The following is an 11625-nucleotide window of genomic DNA, read 5'->3' on the forward strand; positions in this document are numbered from 1 at the left end:
GTCATTAACTGCCAGCATTTTTTTGTTATGATAAATGTTATCTGTATTCTGTCTCACATACAATGGATATAAAATGTCTACACACCCCTGTTAAAATGGCAGTTTTTTGAAAAAAAAAAAAAAAAAAAAAAAATATATATATATATATATATATATATATATATATATATATATATATATATATATAAGATAAATCATGTCAGAACTTTTTCTACCCTCAATGTGAATTTACAATGTATAAAAATTAAGTGAAAACAATCAGAAACTTTTTTAGGGAATAAAAAAAATAACCTAGTTGCATAAGTGTGCACACCCCTGAACTAATACTTAGTTGAAGCACCTTTTGCACCATTCAGTCTTTTTGGGTCACATCTTGACTTGGCAATATTTTCCCACTCTTTCTTGCAGAAACATTCTAGATCCATCAAATTGTAAGGGCATCTCCTGTGCACAGCCTGCTTCAGGTCACCCCACCGATTTCTAGTTGGATTCAGGTCTGGGCTATGGCTAGGCCATTCAAAAACATTGACCTTCTTTTGGTTAAACCATTCCTTTGTTGCTTTGGGTCACTGTCATGCTGAATGGTGAATTTCCTTTTCATCTTCAGCTTACTAGCAGACACCTGATAGGTTTGCACTAAAATCGACTGGTATTTGTAGCTATTCATGATTCCCTCCACCTTGATAAAACCCACAGTTCTGGCTGAAGCAGCCCTAAAGAATGATGCTGCCACCACCATGCTGCATTGTGGGTATGGTGTTCTTTTGGTGATGTGCTTTTCTTTTTTGCACCAAACATACCTTTTGGAATTATGGAATTATTATACCTTTTGTAATTGGTCTTCTTTTAATTCTTTTATACTCCTCTCCTGATTTCTTTCAACAAGAGAGATACCATGCATGCTTTGTAAGCTCTTTGCAGACCACGTTCTGACATGATTTACCTTGGTTTCCTTTTTTCTTACATCACAAACCAGAGGTGTATAGACTTTTCATATCCATTGTAGTTGCCCAAAAGTGTTACTCATCTTATTTGTTTGTTTGTTTGTTTATCTGTTTGTTTACTATGATTACACGAACAAGTTATTTGCATCCAAGTAGTCTTTGTGTGCATCAATGAAAAGAAAAAACCTAGTAGTCCTTCATATCAATGACGCAGTGGTTTACTAAATTGTTTTTTCCTTACTAACAGATAAAAATTCTATCAACGCTGGGAGGGCAAGATGTCAAGAAGGTGACCTGGAACATCCTGGCTCATATTTTCAGTGACAACGTTAGCAAAAAAATCTGCTGGAAGGGGGCCAATCAAAAGCTGAAATTCAGTGGAATGAACACAAAGGGGCTTCTTATCCGTATGTATTACCGGGGTTAATTAGACATTTTTCATTTTGCCCTATAAATATGTGATTATAATATACACAGTTGTATGCATAAATTTGGGCACCTTGGCTAAATTACATATTTTGTTGATTTTTTGAAGTGAAAAGAAGTGAACACAGTTCTGCAGCAAACCATTTAAAAAAATTTCTGCAAATGTTAATACACAGTTGCTTTAAATTTGATGACTGTAAAAAAAAAAAAATAATAAAAAAATCAGAAAAAATAGTAAAGAAATGAAATAGTAATTATGGCATGTACAAGTTTGGTTTCAGTTGTAAAGTCTCACAAATTCATTAACTTGTTAGGCCTTAATTGTCTTGTTAAGACTTCTTACTCAGGTTAAGATTTGTCATTATAAATTGTCAGCTGTTGACAATTCCAGAGCAAAATTAATTCTCTGACTTCTTCAATCTTGTGCTAACACTCAGCAACCATGGGCAACTCTAAGCAACTGACTGAGGATCTGAAAATGAATCTAATTGATGCCTACAAAGCAGGGAGAGGCTATAAAAAGATATCAAAGCATTCCAACTCACAATTTCCACTGTCTGAAATGTCATTAAGAAATGTCAGTTAAGGGGAACTGTGGAAGTCAAGGCAAGATTTGGAAGACCAAGAAAACACTCAGATAGAACTGACCATATCCTGGGCAGAAAGACCAAGCAAAATCCCCAAATGATAGCACGAACTATATGATCTGCATGGGAGTGTCATCAGAAAGAAACCTTACCTGTTACTTCATCACATAAGTCAATGTCTGATGTATGCAAAACAATGCATAGAGAAGCCAGATATATTTTGGAAATAAGTGCTGTGGACTGATGAAGTAACTGGAACTCTTTGGCCACATTCACCAAAGGTATATTTGGAGAAAAAAGGAGCAGCATTTGATGAAAAGAACACCTTGACAACTATTAAGCATTAGGATGGATCTATACTATGCTTTGAAGTTGTGTGGCAGATGGTGGCACAAGAAACACTGCACAGGTAGATGAAAGAATCGATTACAGTAAATATCAGCAAATTCTGAAAGCAAATGTGACATGGTCAGTCAAGAAACTGAAGCTGAAAAGAGATCAGCCAAAGGGGTGTTACTAAGTAGTGATTTAGTAGGGTGTCCAAACTTTTGCACATGCCACAGTTCTATTTTTTTAATTTCATCAAATATAAGGTAACTGTGCATTAACATTTGCAAATAAAACAGTTAGTTATTAAAATAGTTTGCTGCAGAGGCTGTGCTTACTTCTTTTCGCTTCAAAAATCAACAAAACATGCAATTTTGTGAGGGATGCATACAACTGTATTAATATATTGATGTTTTAATCAGGAGCTGTGCGAAACTGCAAGGTAAGCAGTAATGCCACTGAAGAAGAGATCAGCAAACACGCCATTCGTTGGTTCAACCTGGCATCAGATCGTGGAGGTGGACGCAAAGAGCGACACAGGTTTGTGTTTAGCATTTAGCATTAAATTGTCGGATACAAGCAAATTTGAGTCACAAATTCTATGACTTGACTGAGTTTCACTTGTCTATGACTTGAGACTTGATTTGGCCTTGCTTTGACTTAGCCTTGAAAATTCTGACTGACTGCTATATTCTATAAATATGCAATATATTATTGTTTCTTAATATTAATCTTACTCAATCTATGCTACTATAACCTACTGTAGTTGATTAATCACTAACTAATTTGAATGTTTAGAAAACTAGAGAAGTCTTTCTCATTCTGTAAAATATCAGTCATTTAGACACATCTTGTATTTGAAAACTTGATGGTAAGTAACAACTTGCATCACTTTGTACATCAGTCAAACTGAGTGCACAAGCGTATCATCCCATTCTATCCCCAAATGATTATAAACACCCCTATTTTCTATAGAGTTATTATTAGCACACTACAGTGACAGCTGATTGTGATATTAGATGGGAGGGCTAAACTTTAAAATCTATCAATAGCTTGACAATGAAACTATTAGGGAGGAGTAATTCATTATATCACAAGGTCTCATCAATGGCATCATAAGAATGATGTGGGGCGTACTATTACACACACACACACACATACACATAAAGGCAGATTTGCAGGTACACCACCTTCTGCAGAAGGATGATAGAAATGATAGAAAGGGTTTGGTACAGGAACTGCACAGTTTCTGACAGAAAGACCCTAAAGCTATTTGTGAGAACAGCTGCAAAAACTACCCACCAGTGACACCTCGTACAACAACCACTGCAAACCTCCCATCCTTCGCATGGACTCTTTACGCTCTTGCCTGGCAAAAGGTACCAGAGCATGCTTGGCACCACCAACAGTTTCTTCCCTGAGGCAGTCAGATTACTCAATACCTTGCTGCCTCCAAACTCTCACCTGGGCTAGTCAAAGCTCTAGCTCAGTATGAATCGATACCACTGCACACCTGCACATTACAGTGCTGCATTAGACACTTTTTGTTTATGAGACTCTTTTTTTTCTGCTAACATTGCTGCTAACATTGCTGATAATATAGCTGCTACATTTATCACTGCTACACTACTCAGTAGTTTACAGCCCATTGTAGTCAACATGCACTGCACTGAGTATTTATTGTCCTGTGTATTTACTGTTCTGTGTATTTATTGTTCTGTGTATATTTTTCTGTGTACTTACGTGTACTCGTCTCACGCTGTTGTGTATTTGCACTTTATGTAGTCTTGTGTACTGTGCTGCTGTAATGTTATGTGTTGCACTATGGTCCTCGAGAAACAACATTTCATTCTGATGTATACTAGTCATATAGAGGAATGACAAAATAACAGTTGACATCAATTTTTATAAGCATTTCAAGATATTTCTCTACTGATCTGATGAGGTGTTTCCTCCAAATACTAAACATGGTAAACAGAAAAGTTGTAACCCTTTCATTTAAAACAGAAAAACAAAAAATGTATGTTTCTGCCGTCTGTCCTTTTGTGTGTACTTTGATTGGACAACATGTGCATAGTGTATCTACTGTAAGTTTTTCCTACTAGGGCATTTTGTGGAATAAATGATTATTGAGTACACATTCATTAAGCATGCAACTATATTTCATATACATTTTCTCAATCACTGCTGATGACGTTATGGCTGAAAACCATCAGTGCATTTAAAGATCTAACCTCGGGGGCATGCCACCTGACATGGTTGCATGAATCTACAGTCTGGGCTAGAAAGAAATCAGCCCCAGCCTTGCTTCTTCATACTATTCTGCTGGTGGTGGTGTTTCCACAAATATCCAAAATGATCTGCCTTATGACACTGGTTAACAGCAAATAATCTGATGTGGATGCTAAAACAAATCATTATATTGATGTCTTTTTATCTTTAAAAGACAGGGAGGGCTTATGCAGCCAGCACTGGAACACTAATATCACAAGTATGTTATATATGTGATAAATCTAGCTTTGATATGTCTTTTAATGTATACACATACATAGAGCATGTATTGGAATGTGTATGGTTTGTGTGTTTTCCTTTTAAAGCCCACCTTTGTGTCTTTGTGCATGTTTGCTGGCAGTGTGTTGAGCAAGAACAAAAGAATGAGTGTGGCAGAGGATTTAATCGAATCCCAGTGTGTGTTGGGTAATTTGTATGTCTGCTCTATGCAGTGTTGAGATTTGTTCTATCACTAGTAAACTCTGTGTCAAATTGGAGTTAGTTAGAAGTTATAAGAGGATACACGTGTAAAACCCTGTCTATGTGTGGCAATTTAACTAATGGTGTGTACTACAATATGTGGCAGAGTCAGTTACTATGAAATATACAGTGTCATAAACTGAAGCAAAACAGTCATGCATTTTTCCTATGAAACAATCTGATATTCAGCCAATAACTGTCCTATGCTATGCCTAGCTCATATGCCTACTTTAGCTGCAAAGGGGTTCACATTCTCAGTTTTCTCACAGTGAGGAACTGATTTTTTTCAGTCACAAAGATTGCAGAGGTGCCAACATCTACAGTTTTAGACATAGCAGAACCCTTTTTGACCCCTTGCTATGGTTATATGGGAGCCACCTGAAAACTGAGCTTCTCTGCTTTTTCAGCTAAAACAGAGGTCAGACACTGAACATTAATAAAATTGATAGAAAAACCAATTCATTAAAGGGGAATTGATAGTGATCATGAAAGATGTACTTGTTTCAAGTAGCAGTAACTTTCACTTTGCAAAGGCATTAACTTTTACCTGGGAATTTGTGAACCTCGATTGTGTGAGCCAGTAGAAAACAAGAAGGTGGGACTTGGATCTCTCTTTAGTAAAAATAGAGGAGTAGCTAATTATCAAGTAGTAACAACATCAAACTTTTGCCTTGCTGTACTTTTACTGTTGCTTAGAGCACAACCCAAGGGTGCATAAAGTGTGTGTGGAGCAGCTGGCAGGAGGGTTTTTGGCATCTTTTGACCTCTCTCTGAGACAGATGAAGGTGCCAAAGATCTGGAAGACATCCTGCATAGTCCCTGTGCCCACTTGGCAACGATTTGGCCCTGTGGCCTTAACATCACGTGTAATGAAGGCCCTTGAGAGGCTGGTTCTGCAGCACCTCAGGCCCCGGTACGTGACTGCCTGGATCCATTGCAGTTTGCGTACTAGGCTGACATCAGTGTGGAGGATGCCATCATCTACTTGCTTCAGAGAGCTTACACACACGTGGAGAGGCCACAAAGCACTGTGAAGATCATGTTCTTTGACTTCCCGAGTGCTTTTAACACGGTCCGGCCAGTCCGGCTGGCTGGGAAGCTCTCTGTGATGCAGGTGGACCAGGACCTTGTGGCCTGGATTACAGACTACCTCACCGACAGGCTGCAGTAGGTCAGGCTGCAAGGCTGCTTGTCAGTCGTGGTGGCAAGCAACACTGGTGCACCCCAGGGAACTGTACTGTCACTATTCTTGTTCACCCTCTATACCTCTGACATCTGATTTGGGAATGTGCCACCTACAGAAGTTCTTAGAAGACTCCTCCATTGTCGGCTGTATCACAGATAATAAGGAGAAGGAGTACAGAGACCATATCAAAAGCTTCATAGGATGGTATGACAGCAACCACCTTCACTTCAACATCGAGAAAACCAAGGAGCTGGTGGTGGACTTTCGGCACAGCAAGAGGCCCCCCACCCCTGTCACCATAAGGAGGGAGGGAGTGGAGATAGTGGACACCTACACGTTCCTAGAGGTGCAACTCAACAACAAACTGGACTGGTCAGACAACACTGAGGCACTCTATAGGAAGGGACAGAGCAGGATGTTCTTTCTGAGAAGGCTCTGGTCCCTTAATGTGTGCATTAGGCTGCTACGGATGTTTTATCAGTCTATAGTGGTCAGCGTTATCTTCTTTGCTGTGGTGTGCTGGGGAGGTGGTATTGGCACTTGTAGTGCCAAAAATTGGGCAAGCTACTGAGGAAGGCCAGCTCTGTGGTGGGGATGGAACTGGACAATGTGGAGGCAGTGATTGAGAAGAAGATGAGAGGGAAGCTGAAAGCTATCATGGAAAATCGTGGACGTTCAGCCACAGATGTCTCAAGACGTCTGGGGGGCTCTTTTGTGCCATCAGCCATCAGACTCTACAATGCCACAATACCCAGTACCTCCTACTCCACTGAGTGTCACAAACACACATTCAACAGTTAATTGTCATTCCACAGAGACTGCACATGTATATAAAGACCAAGGATATTGCACACGTACATATACAAATAGAACTCTAGCATATGTACATACACACCGATCTATTTTATTGCTATATTTCTATTATTTCTATTATTTTGTTTATCTTTTTTTTTATATATTATTTTCACACATACATTCGCTTCAAACTCACAGCTACTAGAATGAACATACTGTAAATGCATGCGATTCAATTGTATTGTGTGATCAGTTGGTCAGAAAATCTTGCTGGATCTTAGTGGGCCAAGGTTTTTGGGGTAAAATTCCGTTTTTAACTATCTACCTGCTAGGAGTTTCTTGTTAGCATTGCTGGCACCTCTGAGACTCAACTTGATTTCAATGACTAAAGTGGCATCTGCATTTAGACCCATGGAAAAGACATGAGGAGAAAATTGGGCCTGAAAGTGTAAATTGAGTGACTGATGCTCAGGCATTAGTGAGATATGTAAGGAAAAAAGAAGAGCAACTGTGACTTAAAAATGCCAATACATGAATACATGATGTGATTAGGCCAGGCATGCAATAAAATATGTCAAGCCTTTGCAGAAAGTGGTATATTTAATCTCTAGTTCTTTGGAAATTTCAGCATATTTGAGTACACCTGCCCTCTGCAGGTGTCCGAATTGAGAGAGCGAGCAAAGGAATTTTGTTATTGCCACAGCAGGGGTGAGTTCCTGTTTACTTTGCTGCCATTAATTGGGTCATAAAACTAAATAGCATTGTAATGATGTAATTTCCTGAGCAATAACATTTCACACTTAGAGCAATTTTTTTGTCCATTTTGTTGTCTATTGACTAATGAACAAGGCTTATACATACATATGTGTGGAGGTCTAGGGAAAACCCATCAGATATCACTGGTAGGGCCATAATTTTCTTAATGTCTGTACAATCAATAAACCAAAAATAAATAAAACAAAAAATCTGTGTGCCCAAAGAGAATATGGGTAAATATGGAGCTAGTATTTTACAACACAGTGGTAAAAACAGTCTGCTTAAAGTAGATGTTCAAAGCCTTGCTAGCTAGGTGTGCTTTCCTCATGCAGTGAATGTCATGTTTTGATCAAGTTCTTGTATTGCAGTGTGCCACAGTGAAATGGATATGCTTAATTGATTCAGTTTGTGAATGATCTTGACACAATTATGTCTTATGCACTGTAGAGACGGCAGCGAGCAAATGTGTAATGTTTGAATTACCTAATCAAAAAATGGTAAATTTAGCCAACTCCATAGAACACAGTGAACTCATTAATCAGGGATTATTTCACCACAGATGTTTGAGTGGATAGTAATCAGTGGAGTAAAGCGTGACGATGAGGCCTGTGTTCATCCAACACAGTGAGGGACTTTTACCTCAGGAGATGAGATTGGAGAGACTGGTGTGAATGATGCTCATTGAGTGATTACTCATTTCCCATAGTAAGCTTGTCACTCTTTCATAAAGTGTCACTAATGTTGTTTTTCTATAGTAGATTGGGTTTAAAATGGAGAGGTTAGAGTGTGTGATTGGTTGCTATAGCCTGGCAGCTCAGGATAATATTAAATCCGGTCAAGATAATTACATTTACATTCATATTTACAGCATTTGGCAGGCATGCTTATCCAGAGAGACTTAATTTGTAACCAAAGAATAGACTGATTAGAATATGGAATAGGGTCAAGGTCACATCAAGTTCAAATGTCTGCAATATATTTTTTCAAGTATATTTAAAAGGCATTTCTGGCGTACAAATTAACAAAAAGAAGAACTGGACTTGTTGGCAGCAGAGGCATCCCTGTCGTTAATTTCGACTCTAGGATTTTTTCTAGGATTAGTGCTTAGTGAAGGGGTGGTTCTTGTCTTGAAGACAGCCTGTGACTCAGATAATATAGAAATGAGTTACAGGGAGTTAGATAGAGATCTCAGCACTGGTCACTGCAGCAACCTTGGCGTAACCATGGACAATAAACTGTCCTTCTCATTTCACATTGCTAAAATGACTTAGTCCCCGACCTACTGAACTAGTATGAGGATGCATTTATTGATAAAGACTTCAAAGCCCTTCTGCAATTCGCCCTGAATAAGGGCGTCTGCCAAATGCCATAAATGTACATTTAAATATAAATGACTTTTACTATACTTTTCACTGCAAAATATGATACATTTTATTGTCTGTAAATGTTATTTGTCCTTTTTATATAAAATATAAATATTTTTATTAAACCTGGAATGACTCCTGGATGAATAGCCTGTCAGTAAACTACACATAAATGGATATCTTTATAATGCTGATGTTTATTATGTATCAAATTAAAAAAAATAGTAGTTGCTTTATGACAATTGTGTTAGTGTCTTTCAGTGGAATGGAACTTTGGAACTTTCTCCATTTTCACTTTCACAGCATGCTTTTTGCCACTTGAATACAGGTGACAATTTAACGTGAAAAACAGTGACTCTGTTACGCTGTTATGCATTTTGCTGTCATGGCTTGTGTCCACTTGTCCCCAAAACAATACAAAGTTTTTCTCACGGATCACATTTATCCTATGATGAAACATTTCTATCCTTATGGGTGTGGTCTCTTCTAGGATAACTCCATGGTTTGATGAGGATGAAAATTACTTTAAAAGTACTTTATAAAATCATATGTTATGGCCTTCACAGTCACCAGATCTGAACATAAATAGAACACCTAGAGATTTTGGGCTAAAGTATTAGACAGCACGGCTTACCATCATCATTAAAACACAAACTGAGGGAATATCTTTTGGAAGAGTGGTGTTCATCGCTCTAGTACAGTCCCAGAGACTTGTAGAATCTATTCCAAGATGCACTGAAGCTGTTCTGACAGCTTGTAGACACTTCTTGTTTAATTTGTCACCCATCTGTACACTTTAAAAGTAGGAGAGCTCTTTTTTTTTTTTATGAGCGCATGGAAAGCTCTGCTTATTTTATGCTTGTGTTGGCTGCTATTGTGTACAAAGTAATGGGTTCTCATGTGTGATGTTTTATTTCTTTTTGCTTTTTTCAGGTTGTCCACAGCTGGAAGAACAACGGATGAACAAAATTCAGAATAAAGTGTTCAGTATAAAGTTTGTGTTGTTACGTCCCTGAATGTATTTTGATTTTCTGTCTCTCTGTCTCTGTCTCCGTCTCTGTCTCTCTCTCTCTCTCTCTCTCTGTTTTTGCTTAGATAGGGAGAAAGATTAAACATTCTGGGTTTTTAGGAACATAACTCCAAATCTCACTTAGAGATATTGCTTGGTTTATTATTTCCGTTTTTTTTTTTTCAACAGAAAGCTGTCTTTCTTAATTTCAATACATGAACTTCAAAATAATAAATGCGGTGTCTTTGTCATTTATGCCATGACCTCCATTTCCCACTGGCATTACAAGCCTGATGCTTTTGAGATCAAACTGCACTGAATGTTGAATGTAGTCTGTTTCCAGTTCATAGGTGTGAAAAGTGTTTATGGTATATTTTGGGGAGGGACTGGGCCAGTTTGTTCCACAACGCTTATTTATAAATCAAGGAAATCACTGCTGGATATAAGAATTTTGGCCTCTCTGATTAAAAAAAAAAAGCTACTCACATTTGCAACATGGGTTGTGTGGCGTCCTTCTCTAATTTGCAGTCCTACAGCTGTGCATGCCAAGTTAGTGCACATTCAGAGAGAATTCATGGCTTTGTTCCAAACTAGATAATGCACACTAAGTAATATACCTAAAGACACAGATGGTGTTCTGACATACTCTTTAGTAGGGTAAGTATGCTGTTTGATGCATTATCAACTCTGATAATATAATCATGTGCTGCCATTCTCGTTGTCTCCTCAGCATTACAGAAGCGTTCTGAGAACCAAAAGTACATTTTATTGTGCACATCAATGTGACTTCCATTTACAGATTACTAGATGAACATGCAAAACCTCGCACGAGCATCATGCACTTGGCTTTTAGCCTGTCTGACGCTATCCACTTAGCTCACACTCTGACTCTGATTTTTCTTAATACAGTATTAGACTGGAACGTCTTGATGTCTTGATACAATGCTATTGAATTCTTGAATATGAATTTGCCAGATGGTGTGGATTCATTTTCTATAATTGCACAGCTATAATTTAGTGTTAGTTGCATGGTAAATTAGTGGTTTATAAAAGTCTGCTCGTTCTAATATGTTGTCGTTTCTACTGCAACAAATCAGTCGGTATGGCGGCCCAACAATAAACTTAATTTTAAAAAGTATTATTTAATAATGAAAATGTATAAACATTGCAAACTGAAGATTTCTGTAAGTTGAAGTATAATGATCATTTCTAAAAGAAGCCAGTGTCAGAGTTTTGCTGTTCCTTTATGTTTTTCATTATGGGGAAAGTCTTCAGGACAGACGTTTCTCAGTTACGTGGCAAGCTGCATGGTTTTTTTTTCTTCTATTAGCTTCAAGAAAAAGAAAAACAGAGAGTCTAGAACAACAGTTTATAGCTGTTACAGCAAGAGTGATACTAACTTGTTTTGAGGATGTTCCAAAACAGTAAATGTAACTATAAATTGGTAAAAAGTATGACATTGTCTTTTAATAATAATAAT

General features: G+C 37.9%; 1 protein-coding gene across 1 annotated transcript in view; it reads left to right on the forward strand.

Moving 5' to 3' along the window:
• Positions 1-10281, forward strand: part of si:ch211-86h15.1 (uncharacterized protein LOC558435 homolog) — a 40590-nt gene extending 30309 nt beyond the window's left edge. Inside the window, exons 8-10 of the mRNA XM_026935600.3 lie at positions 1192-1351; positions 2707-2824; positions 10070-10281. Of these exons, the coding sequence (XP_026791401.3) occupies positions 1192-1351; positions 2707-2824; positions 10070-10115 (324 nt within the window). The 3' untranslated portion in view covers positions 10116-10281. The remainder of the gene's footprint in view (positions 1-1191; positions 1352-2706; positions 2825-10069) is intronic.
• Positions 10282-11625: the final 1344 nt, after the last annotated feature.

Source organism: Pangasianodon hypophthalmus, chromosome 20 (assembly GCF_027358585.1).
Source record: "Pangasianodon hypophthalmus isolate fPanHyp1 chromosome 20, fPanHyp1.pri, whole genome shotgun sequence".
In the NCBI taxonomy this organism is placed as follows: Eukaryota; Metazoa; Chordata; class Actinopteri; order Siluriformes; family Pangasiidae; genus Pangasianodon; species Pangasianodon hypophthalmus.